General features: G+C 52.6%; 1 protein-coding gene across 2 annotated transcripts in view; it reads left to right on the plus strand.

Annotated features, from left to right (window-relative positions):
* Nucleotides 1-20119, plus strand: part of PPARGC1B (peroxisome proliferator-activated receptor gamma, coactivator 1 beta) — a 120392-nt gene that overhangs the window by 87796 nt on the left and 12477 nt on the right. For both annotated transcript variants that reach the window (XM_010850550.1, XM_010850551.1), the window contains 7 exons: nucleotides 3988-4203; nucleotides 8141-8257; nucleotides 10141-11269; nucleotides 12184-12220; nucleotides 12740-12813; nucleotides 13986-14769; nucleotides 17860-17935. In XM_010850550.1, coding sequence (XP_010848852.1) covers nucleotides 3988-4203; nucleotides 8141-8257; nucleotides 10141-11269; nucleotides 12184-12220; nucleotides 12740-12813; nucleotides 13986-14769; nucleotides 17860-17935 — 2433 coding nt within the window. The remainder of the gene's footprint in view (nucleotides 1-3987; nucleotides 4204-8140; nucleotides 8258-10140; nucleotides 11270-12183; nucleotides 12221-12739; nucleotides 12814-13985; nucleotides 14770-17859; nucleotides 17936-20119) is intronic.

Here is a 20119-nt window from a genome sequence, read left to right on the forward strand (position 1 = left end):
TGTGCTGTGTGGCCTTGGGCTAGTAGCTCCTCCTTGTTGCGCCTCAGTTTCCCCAGGTGAGAAATGAGGAAAGGGCACGGATTAGATCAGCGGTCCTTAATCTGTTATAGGGAGAGAGCCACTGGGTCCTTTTAGACTCTGTGGACCTACCCCTAGAAAAAAGGAAGGGAAAGTGACTTCCTGGGTTTCCTGCACCCCCGTGAATGGGGGCAGTTTCTGAGTATTCTTCTGGCCCTGGGAGCCTGAACTCTGTTCTGTTGTCTTTCCCTCAGGCCCCTCTAGATGCTCAGAGTGAAGGTTCTCCCTCTGGTTTCTTGAAGGTTCCTTTTTCTCCAGCCTCAGAGCGCTCAGGAAGATTGGGGGTGGGGACAAGCCTATTAATATCCGTTCCTCAGCTGATTAACTCTCCATTAATTTGCACTCCGTTTCTAAGCAGAGCTGGGAGAGCTGAGCTAATGGGCCTGGGAAGAGGAGAGGGGCGGCCTGGCTCCCTGTGATGTATTATCCTGGGGTGCTGATGGGACCATGCCGAGGGCAGGGCCGGACTCTCTTCCCTGACCCCACCTGGCTGTTCCGAGCTGGAGCTGCTAAGGGAGGGCTGAGGACAGAGTGGGAAGGCCTTCTGTTAGTCATTTTGTAACCTGCTGGGGCTCCTTGGCGGTCTCTACCATCTGGTATTCATTTCAGCACCATGCCGAGTACCTAGTAAGTCCTTGACCATCCTCCCTACCCGCCTCCCAACTTGCTGTGTGATCTTGACAAGTCTCTCCTGGACCTTCATTCCCCCCACCCCAAAAAAGAATGGCAAATAGGCTTCCCTGTGAGTTCCAACCCAGATGATCCACAGTGTTGCCTGGAGGGTTGTGTTAAGAAAGGGCATGGAAGGAACACTGGGTGGGGGCATGAGGGATGGGACCCACAAGCTGCATGTTTGACTTCCCTGGTCACTGTGTGACCCCCACAGGCCCTTCCAGCTCTGATACTTGTGATAATTCAGAATATCTCTGGGCCTTTTTCCTCTGGCTGTGAAAGCCTGACCCCTCCTTCCTTCCAGTGCTGATGACACTGAATGACTTGTGAATCACTTCCCTCTGGAATGGGTTCTTTGAGACTAATCTCCCCAGTGGTCAGAGTTCATTTTTGGTTCACTCATTCTTCCATTCATCAAATCTGCCTGGAGCCTCCCACGCCCCAGGCACTGAGCTAGGCCGAGGAACAATTCACAGAGCCCTTGTGTGGCTGCCTCCAGACCGGCCTCCCTAGTAACCCTTGGAGGGAAACTGACTGGGGACCAGGTCTTCCCCCAAAGCTTCAAGGCTTAGAAATGGGAAATGACTTACCCAAGGTCACCCTGTCAGTGGTAGAGTGCCCCCCAGTCAACCCCAAGAGTAGTCCTTGAGCCCCATGTCCAAGATCTTAACTCCCCATCAGGCTGGACTGATTGCTCTGGAAACACAGGTTTGGGGGTCCGGCCTGTGGATGGGGATTGGGGCTGCCCCTTGAGCTCTTTTGCATTCCTGAACTGGAATTCCTGGACCTGCCCTTGGACCTCCATCCTGGGGGCCCAGGTCAGGCTAACCTGAAACCTTCCTTTGACCTTTCTTTTATTCTTAGCTGTCTTGCAAAGTCACAACCACATTTGTTCTCTTCTCCCCATGTCCCCCTTCGAATTACTCAGCTGCTGCTCTGGCTGCAAGGCCTGAAACAGATTTAGTACAGCCAAAAGGCCGTCACGGGATGTGTATTTCAGATGAACTTCCTGAAGAAAGGATAAACAGCCTGACCTGGGATGGGAAAGAGCGCTGGTTAAGACATCATGTGACAGACAGGCCTCCTGCCAGCACAAGCCCAGTAGCTGGGCTTTACTGAGTGAGACGCTCAGTGCCTCACCTGGAAGCAGGGTGATCTCCATGCAGGGCTGGTGAGCTGGGAGTGTGCGTGCAGACCCTCGTGTCAGAGATCTGAGACATCAGAGAAGGAAGCCTGTCAGTTCATCTGTGTGTGCTGTGCTCTGTGTCAGCTCTGCCTCTGCCCCGGATTTGCTGTGTGAATGAATTAAATGCACCCAGGACATGTTGGTCAGCCTCCATGAGGCTCAGTTTCCTCAAATGCAAAATGGCAATTAGAATAGTACCCCACCCCCCTTTTTACGCTATCTAGGTTTTTCATAGCTTTTCTTCCAAGGAGCAAGCATCTTTTAATTTCATGGATGCAGTCACCATCTAATATGATAGTGGACTTTTTGCTGACAAAGTTCCATAGTCAAAGCTGTGGTTTTTCCAATAGTCATGTATGGATGTGTGAATCGGATCATAAAGAAGGCTGAGCACCAAAGACTTGATGCTTTTGAACTGTAGTGTTGGAGAAGATTCTTGAGAGCCTGTTGGACTGCAAGGAGATCAAACCAGTCCGTCCTAAATGAAATCAATCCTGAATATTCACTGGAAAGACGTATGCTGAAGCTGAAGCTCCAATACTTTGGCCACGTGATGCGAAGAGTCGACTCCTTAGAAAAGACCGTGATGCTGGGAAAGATTGAGGGCAGGAGGAGAAGGAATCGACAGAGGATGAGATGATTGGATGGCATCACCGACTCGATGGACATGAGTTTGAACAAGCTCTGGGAGATGGTGAAGGACAGGGAAGCCTGGCGTGCTGCGGTCCATGGAGTCACAAAGGGTTGGAAATGACTGAGTGACTGAAGAACAACAACTCCACCCCCACAAGGGTTATTGTGGCGTTTACCTGAGGCAGTATTTACGAAGCCTTTCTATTTCTTTCATCAGCCAAACCCTTTGTCCCTGGTCTTGGCACTAGGTTTTCAGTCTGCCTGGAATCGTCTTTCCTCAGCTCTTTGCCTGGCTGGTACCTTCTCATCTTTCAAGCCTAAGTTTCAGTATTAGTTGCTCAGAGCAGCCTTCTTTGACTGCTGTAAATAGCCTATAAATCTTTACCGCATTCTTATTCTGCATCACAGCTTCCTTTTATTTTTTTTCCCAGGCTTTCTCACTCTCTGAAATGATCTAGTTTTGTTTCCTTGTTTAACTCTTTTCTCCACTGGAGGGTAAACTCCATGAGCTACCAGTCTGTACCACCAGTCTCCAGTCATCGCCAAGCACATAGTAGTATGTATGTGTTAGGAGAAGGAAGAGCGGTGAGGGGAGGGGAGGAACTGCCCCCGCCACAGCCATCGTCATCGCCCTCACCCCCCACCACTGTCATCGTCACCTTCACTGTCACCGTCATGCTTATGGCAGGAGTCATAGTGGCAGTGGTAACAGTGGTGGTGATGGGAGTGGTAGTAAGGAGTGCTTGTTATGTGCCGGGCCCTGTGTTCAAGCATCTTACATATATTTACTTAGTCCTTGACAATAGCCTTATGAAGTAGGTCCTGTTGTTACAGTTGGTAAATGTGAGATCTGGGATCCACCCCAGCTCCAGATCCCAAGCTCCTAGCCACCACACTAACCGCCCTGCCCATCCATGAGTGAATGAGGCTGTGGGCCCTGGGAGCCCACAGGGGCATGGCAGCTGTTGTCCTGTTGCTCTGCTCGTCACTGTCACGGTCGAACCTTGAAGCTTCCAGTCTTTCCACCAGCTGTCTGGGCCCCAGGGTCAGAGAGGCTGACCTGAGGCTGCCAGTGGCATAGACCAGCCTCAGTACTCTGTCCAGGAGTTTGGACACAGGAGGCTGTGGTATGAAGTGACTGTCCTTGGAGGAAGGGATGGGTGTCCCCTGATTAGAATGTGACCGTAAGCCAAGGCCCTTCCTGTTACCACCTGCTACCTGCTCGAAAATCTCTGATTCTTAGAGTCCATAGTGCATTTCTTTGGCATCTGCTTTCCTAAGACACTGGGAAGATCTGAGCAGGTTTGGCGGGAGGATGATGGCGGTGGTGGTGCAGCTGCAGGTACAGAGCAGATTTCTATCCAAAGTCGCTGAGCCTAAGGCATTGGCTAACCGTGTCGCCTCTCTGCTCACTGCAGATAATCGACAGTGAGAATGAGGCCCTCCTGGCAGCGCTCACCAAAACCCTGGATGACATGCCTGAAGATGTTGTGAGTCTGGCTGCCTTGCCAGCCCTGGATGATGGAGACACACCCTCCTGTGCTTCTGCATCACCCATCCCCTCCTCTGCGCCCCCCAGCCCCTCTCTGGAGGGGCCCCCTGCCTCGGCCCCTGAGGTGGATGAGCTCTCGCTGGTGAGAATCTGTTTCCAACTGAAGTGATGGTGGTGGCCTGAGATGGGGTGTGTGGTTGTAGGGGTGGTGGGTGCAGGGAAACCAGCTCTAGGTCCTGCAGGGATCTCTGTGCATCACCAGCAAGGGTTCAGGGCAGACAGCCTGGATTGGTGGTGGGCAGCCTCCCTGGGCTTAACCTGCGACTCTGTAGGCCCTTTGGGATTTCATGGATTTACCCTAAGTGTGCGTTAAACCTTGAAATTAAATGCAAATATTTTCCACAGACCCTTGGTGGTTCAGACGGTAAAGAATCTGCCTGCAATATGGGAGGCCTGGGTTTCATCCCTAGGTTGAGACGATCCCCTGGAGAATGGAAGGGAATGGAAGGGAATGGAAGTATTCTTGCCTGGAGAATCCCCATAGACAGAGGAGCCTGGCGGGCTATAGCCCATGGGGTTGCAAAGAGTTGGACATGACTGAACGGCTGACTTTCACTTTCACTTTTTCACACATATACACACAGTGAAAAATGCAAGCAGGAAGTATGGAGAGTTAAAAGCAAAACCTCCTTACCCATCTCATAATGGCTTTTTCTTTCCCCAGATGTAACCATGGTTACTGATCTGTTGTGTGACTTTCCTCTTCTACTTTTTTTTTTAACGACAAAAAGGAGCCTCCATTACACACAGCCTAAACCTTGCTTTTCTCAGTGAATTGTGTCGCATGGAAACTTTAAGATGAACAGAGGTAGCTCTGTTTTATCCTTTTTGTCAGCTGCATAGTGTTCCCTCATAAGAAGGTACCATAACTTCTTTAACTAATCCTCTGGTTGGAGGATATGTGCATTGTTTCAACTCTTTTATTGTTCCATTACTTTAGACTGTTTCCTTCACCAGGAGGAAGTGGATCCATTCCTAGAAAACAAATTCCTGGGTCTTAATGTATGTGGTTTTTCAGTTTAGACGAGTACTTCTAGCCTGACCTCCAAAGGGGTTGGACCGGTTCATACTCTAACCAGCAAAAGTTAAATGCTACCTGAATCCACGTGGAATGTGGAAATGTACACATGGCATTGCAGGTTTCTGGGGAGAAGGTCTCAGCCTTTTCAGATTCCAAAGGGATTTCAGAAGTTGCCAAAAGCAGTTGCTCTTGTCGCAGGCTAAAGGTGCCAGAACCCCAGATGTACTGGCTTGTGAAGTCCAGCTCATCTGTCTGGGGCTCCTTACCTCATCACTGGCACTCCTAGGGCTGCTGAGACTTAGCTGGAAAGTCAGGGCCTGTTGGAGGTGGCAGGGATCTTCGGTCGTGGAGAGTTAGAGCTGGACAGGCCCTTGGTGATCATAAAGTGCACCTCTGGGGAAACTGAGGCCCAGGGAGGTGAGGGCCTCTCCCAGGATCACACAAGTTGACGTGCCAGCAAGGGCTAGAACCCAGGTCTTCTGATTCCTAGTCCAGGACTGCTTTCCCTCTCTCCTGCTGACTTCATGTTCCCCAAAGCAGTGTGGAACATTTAATAAGCACCTGTGCGTGCCAGACTCTAGAGTGTGTTCAGTCCCATGTTATGCTCCTGCTGATGAGGGTCGAGCGTCCTTTCTGATTAGAATCAGACCTCTTGGGTTTGAATCTCAGCCCCACCAGTGAATGCTCTTGTGCCTCTCTCTGACTCAGCTTCCTGGTCTGTAAGGTGGGGTTAATAGTAGTGCTTATCTCAAAGGCGGTTGGGAGGAGTACAGCAGATAATGTAAAGCACTTAGAACAGTGCTTGGTACAAAGAAATGGCTCAATAAATGCTATCTAAGTGATAGTCACAACCGTCAGCCATGGTGTTAGTAGTAGTAGTAGTAGTGGAAAAGTGAAAAGTGAAAGTGAAAGGCACTTGGTCATGCCCGACTCTTTTCTACCCCGTGGATTATACAGTCCATGGAATTTTCTAGGCCAGAACATTGGAGTGGGTAACTGTTCCCTTCTCCAGGAGATCTTCCGAATCCAGGGATCGAACCCAGGTCTCCTGCACTTAAGGCGGGTTCTTTACCAGCTGAGCCACCAGGGAAGCCCAGTATTAGTAGTAGTAATACTTTGTGTGTGTGAGCACGTGTGTGCTCAGTCACTCAGTCACGTCCGACTCTTTTTGACCCCATGGACTATATAGCCCACCAGGCACCTCTGTCCACGGAATTTTCCAGGCAGGAATACTGGAGTGAGTTGCCATTTCCTTCTCCAGGGGATCATCCCGACCCACGGATCAAACCTACATCTCTTGCGTCTTCTGCATGCCAGGTGGATTCTTTCCTACTGCACCACCTGGGGAGCCCAGTAGTAATGGTTGTGGTAGTAACAAGAGGAATTCTGAATAGGACTCTGCAGAGGAGCCACACCTGAGTAGAGAGGTAGAGAGCGACCCCTGCTGGTCGCCAGTTGGTTGTTCCCTCTCACGCCTTGCTGTACTTCTGTTTCAGGCACTGTGCTAGGCACACAGGACACTTGCCATCTAGACTCCCCACATTCCAACATAGTTCTAGAAAGGCCCTGAGAATTTATACAAATTCTTAACCTGGAGTCATGGGTCCCAGAGAGTCCACGTGCAGAACCCATGGACCTCTGCATACGTGTGTGTTTTCTGAGGCTAGCAGCTTCTCTCGTATTCTTACAGGGACCCCTGAATCAAAAAAGACCCAATTATTTAGTCTGCCTGCTCCTGTTTTACACACACACATGCACACGCACATCCATGCACACTCACAACCTTGGAGAAAGCAAGGCCAGGAGGAGAAAAGGACTCACCCAAGGTCTCACAGTGAGTTGGGTTGAACTGGGTTAGAACCAGGTCCCTTGCTCTGGTATGACCATCTTTTCCTGTCCATGTCAGAGAATCACAGACATGCACATGCTGGTTTGGGGTCTCGGTAGGGTCGTGTGGCTCCTCTAGCTCCTAGGGCAGTGGGAGTGGCCTTTTCTGTGGTTCCCGGGCCCTTGGCAATCCCACTGGGGGGTCATGTCTCCTGAGGAAACACTCAGTGCTAAAACAAAAACCTCTCAGCTTCCTGACTTGTTCTCAGCTTTGGCTGTGGTAGGATCACCGGCGAAACCCCCAGGTGCGCTCAGCTCCCTGCTTTGTTGGCTGGAATACACTGAGCACCTTTCCTCTGGGTGTAGAAGTGTGAAAAGCTTATCAACTTTTATAGAAAAATTATAAAAGCCAGACAAGCATCAGCTTAGGATGCTTCCACTCGTGTGAAAACAGCTGGCTTGGTTGGAGGTGATGTGTACATATATGCATTCTTGTGTTGTGTATGTATATATTTCTGAGTCCCACCTCAGGAAAGGGTCACAAGAAGGTGGTTAATAGCAGTTGTCTCTGGGACCTTGGACAGGAGGGAGACTAGCTTCCCGTTGTCTACCCGTCAGTATTTGTGGTATGTGTATTTTTTACCATTTCCAAGTATTACTTGTTAAGGTAAAGAATCAATTTTCTAAACAATATGATTAAACAAAAAGAACAGAGGAAAATCAGCTAAAATCCTACACCAAAGAAACACTGTGGGACCTCACCATCCAGACCGTGTATGTGTGCATGTGTGTACTACAAGTGTGTGTAGAGAGTCCCAATCAAGTGTGTGCATCATATTTCAGTGGTAGCGTGGGTAGACATCACCCGAGGTCTGTCTGGGTTTCTGAAGATCATAGATGTTTCTCTTGGGTTACTCACTCTGAAAAGGACTTAACGTTTTACTGGGATACTTGTGTCTGTTTGGCATTGCTACACAACCTGCTTTCTGTACTTAGTGTATCCTAGGCCACTGAGTGCCCTCCCTGTGGTCTTCCACGCTCCCACGATGATGGGGTCAGAGTGTGGTCATCCTGGGGGTCTGGCTCCAGGCCGAGCTTCTCCCTAGGCTGTGCTTCCCTGTGTCTCTGGCTGTAGCTCAGCCCTGGCTTCTCCCATCTGCTCCTCCTGCAGCTGCAGAAACTCCTTCTTGCCACGTCCTACCCAAGCTCGACCTCCGATAGCCAGAAGGAAGGGACCGCATGGCGCCAGGCAGGCCTCAGGTCCAGAAATCAGCGGCCTTGTGTCAAGGTATGTCTACACATGCCCCCAAACCCACCCAGGACTCCTCCAGGAGGGTCTCTGGGCAGGGGGTGCACCCTTCCACTCTTGTTAGAGGCCGTCAAGTTCAATACATTCATAGTTCACTCTTTGCTCCTCACACAACCCTTGTTGCTGATGTGCTGGACACTACTTGAAACCTAGGCTGGTCCGGGGTTCTAGATAGAGCCCTGGACTTTTTCATGTACAGTTGACCTTGAACTACATGGGTCTGAACTGCACAGGGCCACTTCTACGTGGATTTTTGTCAGTGGTAAATATTACAGTACTGCAGGATCTGAGTTCATTGAATCCATAGATGCAGAGGAACCGTGGGTACTGAGGACCGACTGTATCAGTCATGTGAATTTTCCACTGTGTGGAACCCCTGTCTGGTTCAAGAGTGAACTGTAGGGACTTCTCTGGTGGTCCAATGGCTAAGAGTCCACGCTCCCAATGCAGGGGGCCCAGATTCAATCTGGTCAAGGAACTAGATGCCACATGCCTCAACTAAAACCCAGCTCAGCCAAATAAATAAATATTTAAAAAAAAAAAAAAAAAGCCAACTCAACCTCAGTGTTCCAGGCAGTCTTAGATGTTGAGTTACAGCTGGGACAAGGAGGCTGTGGCCTGCCCTCAGGAAGCTTATTCTAATGAGGTGACAGAACCCAGCATAATATCTTTGTTGGTACCATGGAGACCACAAGGAGGAGTTTGAATTTCTCCTGGGGGTGGGGCGCATCAGAGAGCTGAAAGCACCATCGTGAACACCCAGGAGGGAAGCAAATCCTTTTCCCTCTTTGGGCTCCATCTTCTGAGACCTCCAAGGAGGGGTTTCCAAGGTGACTTCCCAGTGTTCCTGTTACTCAGAGCCTGCACTCAGCCCTTCCTCTTGTTCCTAGACACTGTTGCAGTGTCAGGCAGACTCAGGAGGGCATCTTTCTCAGATCGTAGCTCAGTGTAGGAGCCTGTCCCCTCCTGGTCTCCCCGAAGGTGGGGGAGGGGGGGACCCTCTCCCTGTGCTCCCTCCCTACTTGCCCTGGCTGGCCTCCCCAAAGAGACGGCCATCCCTCACGTCAAAGAGGCGGCAGCTAAGCCCCTCTGTGAGCCAGCCTGCCCTCTGGGAGGTTCAGAAGCATTGCCGGGGGAGGGGGCATGAGAGACAGCAGGACAGCTGGCCTGGGCTCAGCAGAGAGATGGTTGCTCTGGGGGTGGAGCCCCTGTGTAGAAGAGTGAAGGCAGAGAAGTCTGGAGAGGGCAGTTGGCTGGGGCCACGTTGCAGAGCACCCCTGGCCAGGGGCTTCCCCTTTACTACACGGGCACTGGAAAGCTACTGAATTTTTTTTTTTTTCCTTTTAAAGAGGTTTATGAAGGTGCCGTTTACATACCATAAAAGGCACCTGTTTTAAAAGTATGATTCAGTGATTTTTAATAAACTTACAGAGTTGTGCAGCCATGACCATAATCCAGTTTTAGAACATTTCCATCCTCCCAGGAAGATCCCCAGTGTCTCTATTTACAGTCAGTCCCTGTTCCCACGCCCAGCCCCAAGCAGCCACTAATGTACTTCTTGGCGCTCTCACCGAGGGCTCCGCGCAGGGGAGCAGGGTAGTCAGAACAGGGCTTTGGCGGTAAACCTGGAAAGGGCGGGATCCATAGCTGGGGTCCCTGTTAGGAGGCTGGCCGTTCCTTCATCCTCATCCCCTGAGTGCTGCCAAGTGCCGGGTTCTGTGCTGGAAGCCGGGGATGGAGCAATGAAACCCAGCATGATCATCCTGGAGAGACAGGCTGGGCCTGGCCAATGGTGCAGCTGTGGGCAGCGGGGAGAAGCCGTGCGGGTCTCCCTCCTCACTGTGGCCTCTTTCCCTCTCCAGATGGACGGCCCCCAAGACAGGAAGGCCCCCACGCTGCACCCTCAGAGCCGGAGCTGCACGGAGCTACACAAGCACCTCACCTCGGCACCATCCTGCCCCCGGGCTAAAGCTCTGTCCCCGGATAGAGGCCTGCAGCCACCACCATCCTTGAGTCCCCGGCTCCCCACCAAGGAGGATGAGGAGGCGGGCGAGGACTGCCCAAGCCCCCAGCTGGCTCCAGCCTCCCCCGGGGACTCACCAGCGCTGGGCAGGACAGACCCCAGCGCCCAGGTTTCCCAGGAGGACATGCAGGCCATGGTGCAACTCATCCGCTACATGCACACCTACTGCCTCCCACAGAGGAAGCTGCCCACACAGGCGCCAGAGCCAGCTCCCCAGCCCAGCAGCAGCCCCGCCAAGCAGGTCCGACCCCGGCCTCGGTCCCAGCACCCTTCCAAAGCCGCCTGGACCGAGTTCTCCATCCTGAGGGAACTTCTGGCTCAAGATGTCCTCTGCGATGTCAGCAAACCCTACCGCCTGGCCACACCTGTCTACGCCTCCCTCACGCCCCGGCCCCGGCCCAAGGACAGCCAGGCCTCCGCCGGCCACCCGGGCCTCGTGGAGGAGGTGAGGGTCTCACCTTCATCCAAGAGTTCAGGGCCCAGACCCAGCCTGCGCCCGCTGAGGCTGCAGGTGAAAGGGCACGTCAGCAGGTCGGCCAGGCTGCAGCCGGAGGAGGAAGAGGAGGAAGAAGAGGAGGAGGAAGAAGAAGAAAAAGAGGAAGAGGACGAGGAGGAATGGGGCCGGAAAAGGCCAGGGCGCGGCCTGCCGTGGACCAAGCTGGGGAGGAAGCCGGAGAGCTCTGTGTGCCCCGTGCGGCGTTCCAGGAGACTGAACCCTGAGCTCGGCCCCTGGCTGACGTTCACCGATGAGCCCATGGTCCCTGCAGAGCCCCAGGGGCCTCTGCCCTCGCGCTTGGCCCCCGAAGCCTATGATGTGGAGGGGGAGCCTGGCAGCCCCACTGATGAGGACAGTGGCCAAGACCAGCCGCTCCTGCGGGGACCCCAGATCCCGGCTCTGGAGAGCCCCTGTGAGAGCGGGTGTGGGGATACAGATGAGGACCCCAGTTGCCCGCGGCTCTCTTCCAGAGGTAGTCGGAGTCGGTGGTCCGAGAGAGGGGGCGGGGCTGAGGTGTGGCAGACCCCACTGCACTGGAGCCAGGAGCTCCAGGTTGGGCGAACCCCTCTCCCTCTCTGGCTCTCAACTTTCCTTCCTGTATAATGGGCTTAGCTGGGCAGACCTTCAGGAGTTACCTGAGCATCTCTGAGTTTCTCATCATGCATGGGCCAGGAGTCCTTAATGAACAAGGAGCAAGATGCCGCGTTCTTGGGGCTTGTGTATCAGTGGGGGAGACAGGCAATCATAAAGTGAGCAAGAAAGGAAAGTATTTACAAATTGTGATAAGTCCTCTAAAGAAGACTTCCTGGGTAACAATGTGATGGACGGTGTGAGTCTCTAAATTCAGCTCCACAATGAGGTTGAATTTTAAATGGTAACAAGAGTGGGGATAATAATACAGCAGTCATCTATTTTATACTTGCTCTGCCAGGCTTGGTCTATGATTTAATACAGATTATCCCCATTGATCCTCATAGGAAACCTATGTGGTGGGTGCTGTTGTAATTCCTGTTTTAAGACATGGAATAAAGGCACAGAGGTGTCTAATGGTTAGTCAGCTAGTTAGTCCTGCATCTCTTGGGGCTGAGGCCACAGATGCTGGCCTTGGAAGCTGGAATGCTTCACCATACATGCTATACTGATTGGCCATAAGGGGTCGCCCTAGTACCCATCAACGCTGCCAAAGCAGTAGCCCTGCCAGCTGTAAATGTCTGCTGAGTCTTGGGGAATGAAGGTTTTGAGCTGTTCCTGCTTGTCCCTAAAAATGGCAGAGGCTTTTGGGTCACATGCCTGCTGTGCTTGGTACCAATGCAGTTCAGAGGGAAACATCCTCTCTAGCAATGCCGTGTTGAAGAATCTTATTTTTCTCTTTTGTCTTCTTTTCAGACTCTCCCAGGTGCCTCATGCTGGCCTTGTCGCAAAGGTAGATTTCTGGGAATTGTTGACTTATTATTCCGTGAGACCTTATCTGGTTGGGTGTAGGGTGGCTCATTGGCCCCTGAGCCTGATCCTGTCCCCACACACCCCTGCCCTCATTACCATGTGGGGTTCTCAGGAGCTGGGTTTCCTTGGTAGGCAGTTTGGTTTTAGAAGCTGATCTCTGCAGGCCTAGGAGATGGAGAATTTCATGGGGAAAAGCTGACAGTGCTGTGGCTTTGGGCAAGTGTCTGCTCTCTGGGCCTCAGCTGTTCCGTGGTAAATAAGGAGGTTGACAATGATTATCCTGTCTCCACTGCCCTCAGATTTCTCTTGTGTCTCCTAAAAGCTGTATAGCTTTGAATTCCTCTAACAGCCAGGATGGGGATTCTCCTGCAAATTCTCCCCAGGCCTCACTTTCGTGGGCTGCAATAGCAGGATCTGTCACGCTGTGCCCTTGCCCTCCTGGCGTGCTCGGGGAGGTGGAACCTGCTGCTGACTGGCGTCTTTCCGTCCCGTCCTCCAGCCCCACCGGTGACCCTCCTTTTGGCAAGAAGAGCTTCGAGCAGACCTTGGCGGTAGAGCTCTGTGGCACGGCAGGTAAGCTAGGGGCTCAATGGGGAGGTGCCCTTGGGGAGGAAGCACCTCAGGGAGTAAGGGGGTACCCCAACAAGCCCTCCTTGCCACCACTGCACAGGCTACGCTGGATCTTGAGATTCCCATTGAGAGAGTTATAAGGAGAGTCAGGACCCAGGCTCAGCTGTTTGGCTACCGACAGTTGGCACATGACCTGATGTTAAAAAAAAAAAAAGAGACGTATGAGACACGTATCTTCCCCTGAAGCAGCCCGCAGTCCTATGTGGGAACCAGACTCACACCATGACAAGTATTGTTTGATACGGGCTTGTTCCAAAGACCTTGCAAGAGCTCTGGGAACATAGAGGAAGGGACAGTATGGGGAGGGGCAGGATGAGGCCTGAGAAGATGCAAGGGTACCCAGAGCAGCAGGCATTTTAGCTGTGTTTGCAGGGTGATAGAAGTGGAGGAGACAAAAACAAGACAGAAGGGTATTCTTGGGAGCAGAATTGGCATGAGCACAAAGGCACAGAAAAGCGGAGGTACAGGTGCATTGGAGGAGACCGGCCACATGGTGGTGCTGTGGGGCAGAACTGGGGGCCAGGCAAGAGCAAACATCAAAGGCTAAAAGGAATGTCGGGCTGAAGGGGTTCATGCAGTTCCTCAAGGCTCCAGGAGCCCCAGAAAGGAAGAGATCGCTGGCATTTTGGCAAGTTCCCTCTGGTACCCGGGTGAGGGTGAAGGCTAAGGTCAGTTGCAGGACCCCCTAAGGTCACTGTGGTGGTCAAATCCAGATGGGAGGTTTTGGCCTGTGGTACCTGCCACCTCTGTACCCTGGGAGACTTCAGAGGTATTTGGGATGACCATTTGGGAGGGCTTGTGGAATGATGGAATGTGGAGCAGGAAGCAGGAAGAGAGATCTCAGATAACGTGGAGGCTTCTGTGAGGCTACAGAAGGGATGGCAAATGGATTTCATCACATGCCAGCTCCGAAAAACTGTTGACGGACTGTATGAGATGGAGCCCCAGGCTCCGTCCAGGCTCAGTCAGCAGCACAGTGATCGATTAGCGATGCCTGCCTTCCACTGGGTCTGGGGAGTGGTGACACGCATGCTGTTTCTCTGCCCTCCCAAAGGAGGGTTTCAGTGCTCCTTGGAGAAATGATCTGTCTCACATTTTTCCTCTTGCTTGGGTAGGACTCACTCCGCCCACCACGCCTCCGTACAAGCCCACAGAGGAAGACCCCTTCAAGCCAGACATCAAGCACAGCCCAGGCAAAGATAGAGCTCCCACCCCAGAGGGTCCCCAGCTCGGGGCCACCGCCGAGGCTGCCCACAAGCTGCCAAAGAAGCACCCAGAGCGGAGCGAGCTCCTGTCCCACCTGCGGCATACCCCAGCCCAGCCAGCCTCCCAGGCTGGTCAGAAGCGCCCCTTCTCCTGTTCCTTCGGTGACCATGACTACTGCCAGGTGCTGAAGCCAGACGGCGCCCTGCAGAGGAAGGTGCTGAGGTCCTGGGAGCCATCTGGGGCCCACCTGAAGGACTGGCCCCAGCCAGGGGCCCCACGGGCTGAGGCTCAGGCCGCTGGCAGGGAAGAAGACGGAAGCTGTGATGTTGGTGCCCCCACCAAAGACAGCACGCTGCTGAGAGACCACGAGATCCGTGCCAGCCTCACTAAGCACTTTGGGCTTCTAGAGACAGCCTTGGAGGATGAAGACCTGGCCTCCTGCAAGAGCCCTGAGTATGACACTGTCTTTGAAGACAGCAGCAGCAGCAGTGGCGAGAGCACCTTCCTCCTGGAGGAGGAGGAGGAGGACGACGATGAAGAAGAGGACTCGGGGGTCAGCCCCCCTCGCTCTGACCACTGCCCCTACCAGAGCCCACCCAGCAAGGCCAGTCGGCGGCTCTGTCCCCGCAGCCGCTCCAGCTCTGGCTCCTCATCCTGCCGCTCCCGGTCACCAGCCACACGGAGGAACTTCAGGTATGGATGGGTGGGTGGCCTTAGGATGGAAGGTGGGCAGCTGAGCACCTCCAGTTCTGAGGTGTCAGGGGAGAGAGGAGCCCTGAGACCAGGGCCACAGCTTCCTGTGTGGCCTGTGTCCTGGTCAGAGGCCCTGGAGGTGGACTCCTTGGGGAGTTATGGGCAAGTCCTGAAGCCAAGCGAAGCCTGCCGTGTGGTCCAGTGAGGAGTGGTCCAGATCGCCTGGCCTCAGGGGAGGAAGAAAACGCACTTTCTGGCCTTTTGTGACCTTATTCATCTGTTTCTGCTTTTATATTTGTAAAATGGGTAGGTTTTTGTGTAAACATATACAGTTGACCTTTGAATAAGGTGAGGGTTAGGGACACCAATCCTCCACACAGTCAAAAATTGTGTATAACTTATAGTCGGCTCTCCTCATCCAAGGTAACTCTGTCTGCAGATTCAGCAACTTCTGACAGTGTGGTATTTACTACTGAAAAAAACCCCAGTGTTGGTGGACCCTCAGAGTTCAAACCTGTGTTGTTCAAGGGTCAACACATCCATACAGTGTAATACCTATGTGACATTTACTTGTAAAACAAAGATTAGCATAATTCTAACTTGTGTTCTAAAAAAACACCAAAAACCCGGCTTTGAAACAGTGATAAGGTTTATTCCCATTTCTCGGTGCTGCAGAGTTGTGCAATCTTCCGGCAGTCAGCCACCGGGTGGGAGAGCTCTTTTCCTTCGCACTGAGATGACGTGTCATGAGCGTTTGCTTATACCGTCTTTGCTCACTGAACCGGACGGTAGAAGGAGCTGTTCCAGAATTCTGTGGACCGCAGGGCAGAAAGAATGGAAGTCTGGCATCTTTTGGTGGAGACAGGTTTCTTCTCTTCCCTAATGACAGCAGGATCTGGCTCTTTGGAGGGTAGGCCTTAGGAGCATGGGTGCAGGTCCCAAACTCTCTGCTCGAGATGCACCTGAGTGACCACCAGATGGCGCTCCTGGGTTCAGAGCAGTGCAGCAAGCCTGATCCTGGGGAGGCTTCCTTACCAAGCTGGTGGCTGGGCCCCGCCTCCTGAGCCTCAGGTTTTGTAGGTCGCGGGTGGGGGTGGAGAATTTCATTTCTAATAAGTTCCGGCGTAATGATGACATTGCTAGAGCGCTATACTCTGAGAAACAGAATTCAGGTAGTAGAAAGATAACTTTAGAAAAATTCCTCTTTATATTTTCTTATCTCTACTGGTGGCTCTTAATTGAAAATCTGATGAAAACAAAGCTTCCTTTCCCCATTAAAATGTATGCAGACAACTAATTGGGCATTGGATTTTAGGGGACTTCTGGACCACCCCCCCGCCCCGGCCCAGACACTAATGTGCTGAAGCCCTGGACTATCTGAAATAAACTATTTAAAATAAACTCATTTTGAGCAATTTCTCTAAAAGCCTGTCTATGTAATAAGCCAGAACAGTTAGTCAGAGCCATCTTCTGTCAGACCTCTCTGAGCCCCCCTTTCAGCTCTGTTCTCCTTTCCCCAGCGGGTCACTTTGAGCTAGTCTGCCTGTGTTCATGTTAGCTGGTTTCTTCTGCAGTGTCCGTTCAGAAGCTACTAAGGTTCTTCTGTTGAAGCACATCCCCCAAGGCCAGAGCTGGAGCTTCTTGGCTTCCTTCCCTTCCTGGCCTGTTCAGGCCCTTTACCCATGGGCTTGGCACAAGAGTCAGGGGCCTCGCTCAATCACCACAGTTTCTCCTTTTCCTCTTTCTCACTTTTGGGCTAAGTTCAGGCTGGCTTTCACTGGAGAAAGTTAATTGGTTAACTTGGTTCCTACTCAGCTGCCTGGCAGAGCTTGATGGCTGGTCAGTTGGATAAACTAGTCATCAGCCTTCTCCAGACCAGCATTTCTCTACTTTTGCTTCTGCTACCAAACATCAATCAACCGGAAGGCTTTGAGCTGGTTTAACAAGCCCTATAGCACCTTCAAGTCACTCTCAGCTCTTCATGGGGGAAGACTTCCAATGCTGCTGCAAGTGGATAATGATACTCTTATTATATAGCACTTTAAAGTTTGAAAGTCACATCCCTTTCTATTACCCTCTTTGAGCTTCACAGAGGCACTTGAGGGAATCTCAAGTGCTTTTCAACCCCATTTTATAGATGAGGAAACTGAGGCTCAAAGAGGTTCAATAGAAAAATATAGCCAGCAAGTACCAAGCCATTCCAGGGCTAAGCATGTACAGGTATGTTCTGATTTGATCCTCCCAAATGGCTGAGGAGGCAAATACAATTGATTCTCCTTAGTTTACAGATGAAGAACTGGCTTAAGTAGCCGGTCCCGGGTCACCAGCAGAGAGGTAGTAGAATCAGCATTGGAATACTAGCTGACTCTGGAGCCCCTGCTCTCATTCTCTGCTGTGTTCCCAAGGATGCACACGGTGTGTGGCAGAGTCGGCACTCAACCCCCTCTTACATGCTGAGCTCCTTCCCCTCCATCAGCCTGGCCACTGGGAAGAGAGGGCATTGTGCAGACAGGTGCCTGGGAGGACGCAGGCGTGCGGCATCCAGGGGTTTCTCCAGCTGAGTAGCCCACTGGCTGCCTGGGGTGTGGGGGCTGTGATGGCCAAGGTTGCTGCCTGGCCAGACAGCAAAAGTGGAGGGGGAGCCATGGGTCTAGAATCAGCAGACCTCCCACTGGCTCTGACTTCCCCACTTCTTAGCTTTGGGGAAAATTTCATCTTGAACCTGAGCCTTAAGATTTTCATCTGAAAAATGGGGAAGCATGAGACCTCAGAGGATATTTTTTTATCAGGTCAAATACCATAATGAAGCGAAAGGGTCTTTCCACCCCCAGCAGCATAGAAAGGTTCACAGGGATTATGGTTAGCAGTGTGGAAGGCGCGTGTCAGTCACATGTTCAGACCCACATGTGGCCCTGGGCGCTCACCGCTGAGACGGAGAGCTGGGCTCCCTCTCCCAGTCCTACCTTCACTGATGAACGAGTCCTAACAAAGCTGAAGAAACATCGCTCGCCTCCTGGAGCAAGTCCTCCTCCCACCCCACTGTGGTCCCTGCTAAGAGTGAGTGAGTCTGCTTTGCTTGTTCACTGACAGATGTGAGAGCAGAGGGTCGTGTTCAGACGGAACGCCAAGCGTCCGGCATGCCAGGAAGCGGCGGGAAAAGGCCATTGTAAGTGACTTGGGGCCCCAGAGCCCGGAGTGAACGGGGACAAGCAGGGGCATCAGGAAGTGTGGGGGCTTCAGAGACCCGAAGTGCTTTGAAGTCATCTGGCCTACAGGAGATAGTTGTATTTCTCTCATTTACTAAAGCATAAGGGTCATCAAAAGGCATCAAAGGTGGCACGTGCAAAATGCAGCCAAGGGACTGGTCTGGGAGTGGGGTGGGGTGGTGTGCCATTGGTGAGGATTTAGGGCTCAGTATCAGAGGCTCGACAGGGCCCAGGGGGTGAGCACTGATGAGGGAGCAGAGCCAGCCCTGCTTCCACTTCTGTGTGACCTTGAGCAACTTCCTTGAGCCTCAGTTTACTCATCTGTATATAGGGTCCCCTGGTGTGATCTGGGCTACAGGACCAAGAGAGCCTGTCTCTTCCTCCCTGCCCGACTCTCTAGTCCTCTCCCAGAGTTAGTCCAGAGGCCCAGGCTGTGCCTGGTGGACCTGTTGCAGAGCACCATGCGGGGAAAAGTCATTAGGAAGCTGGAGTCACTGCCCTTATATCATTAGAAAGGAGGGAAGGGAAGGTAAGACAGAAGCACAGACAGACTCTCACTGGATTTCCATACACCCACACCCCGCCCCCACGCACCCCGCCCCCACGCCACCCCCCCTACCCCCAACACCCGACAACGTGGTACTTCAGGGCAGGGCATGCTCGAGGTGTGCATACCCCAGAGGTGTGCTCACAGCTATCTGCAAGCAGGTACTTAAAACCACATGGAGCAACTTCCTGGGATCCTTGTGTGACCGCTCAGTAGTTGTGGCATGCCTGGCCCTGTTCTAGGTTCTGGATGGCAGCAGTGAATGAGACAAACAAGGTCTCCACTCCTATGGTTGGGCCAGAAGGGAGAGAGAGACGACAGACTCATAAGCAAAGCAATAAACACTGTAATTACAGATTGGGAGGTGCACTGTGAAATTAATCACGCCACGACTAAGATGTCTGAAACAAATCATGTTTTGACTTGTGGGGAGGGTTTATTTACATGGTCGTCTGGGAGGGGCATCTTCAGAGAGCTAGGCCCCAAGGGATGGAAGAAGCCATCCAAGCAAAGGTTCAGGAGGACGGGGGGCAGAGGCTGGAAAGAGCCTTGTGAGTTCAAGGTCCTGGAGGAGGCGGGTGGTGGGAGGAGAGAGGGGGTGGGCAGGGGGTGGTTGCATTCTTACACGGAGCTGAACTGGGCCACCTTGGGGGACAAATCTAATGCCTGTGACTACAGCAGTGCTCTCTCTGGACCGCCGCTCTCTGAGGTGCATGGCTGGAGAATCGCTGGCCTTACCCTGTTGCGGAGAAACCCTGTCTAGACCAGACCCTGGTGGTCTTGCCCACCAGGAGCACAGCTGGAGTTTCTCCAGCAAATCAAAGGCACTCTTCCGATGGTCATGCCTTTAACTGGATCCAGTCACTAGATGATGGTGGGGGTTGGGGGAGGTCCCAACCAGGCTTCCATGATGCACCCCCTCTGCTGGGCAGGTCTAGGGGCCTGGCTCCTAAAGGTGACCGGTGTCTACATCAGTTCAGTTCAGTTCAGTTCAGTTCAGGTCAGTCGCTCAGTTGTGTCCGACTCTTTGCAACCCCATGAATCGCAGCACGCCAGGCCTCCCTGTCCATCACCAACTCCCAGAGTTCACCCAGACCCACGTCCATCGAGTCAGTGATGCCATCCAGCCATCTCATCCTCTGTCGTCCCCTTCTCCTCCTGCTCCCAATCCCTCCCAGCATCAGAGTCTTTTCCAATGAGTCAACTCTTCGCATGAGGTGGCCAAAGTACTGGAGTTTCAGCTTCAGCATCATTCCTTCCAAAGAAATCCCAGGGCTGATCTCCTTCAGAATGGACTGGTTGGATCTCCTTGCAGTCCAAGGGACTCTCAAGAGTCTTCTCCAACACCACAGTTCAAAAGCATCAATTTTTCGGCGCTTACCCTGGCAAAACCAAAGCTAACGGTGGCTCCACATCCTTATGCCCCGGTCCCACTGTTGTCTTCCCCACCACTCTGACCTGTAGCGACCTGGCCGCCAGTGCTCGCCCTCTAGCATCCTCAGCACCTCCCCCAGTGCCAGAAGAAGTCAGGCTCCAAACAAATACAGAAGCTACCCAGTGTGCAGGTACATTAGTAGCAGTGACTCCCTCTCCTGTC

The sequence above is a fragment of the Bison bison genome, unplaced genomic scaffold (genome assembly GCF_000754665.1).
Source record: "Bison bison bison isolate TAMUID 2011002044 unplaced genomic scaffold, Bison_UMD1.0 scf7180017864291, whole genome shotgun sequence".
NCBI classification, from domain to species: domain Eukaryota; kingdom Metazoa; phylum Chordata; class Mammalia; order Artiodactyla; family Bovidae; genus Bison; species Bison bison.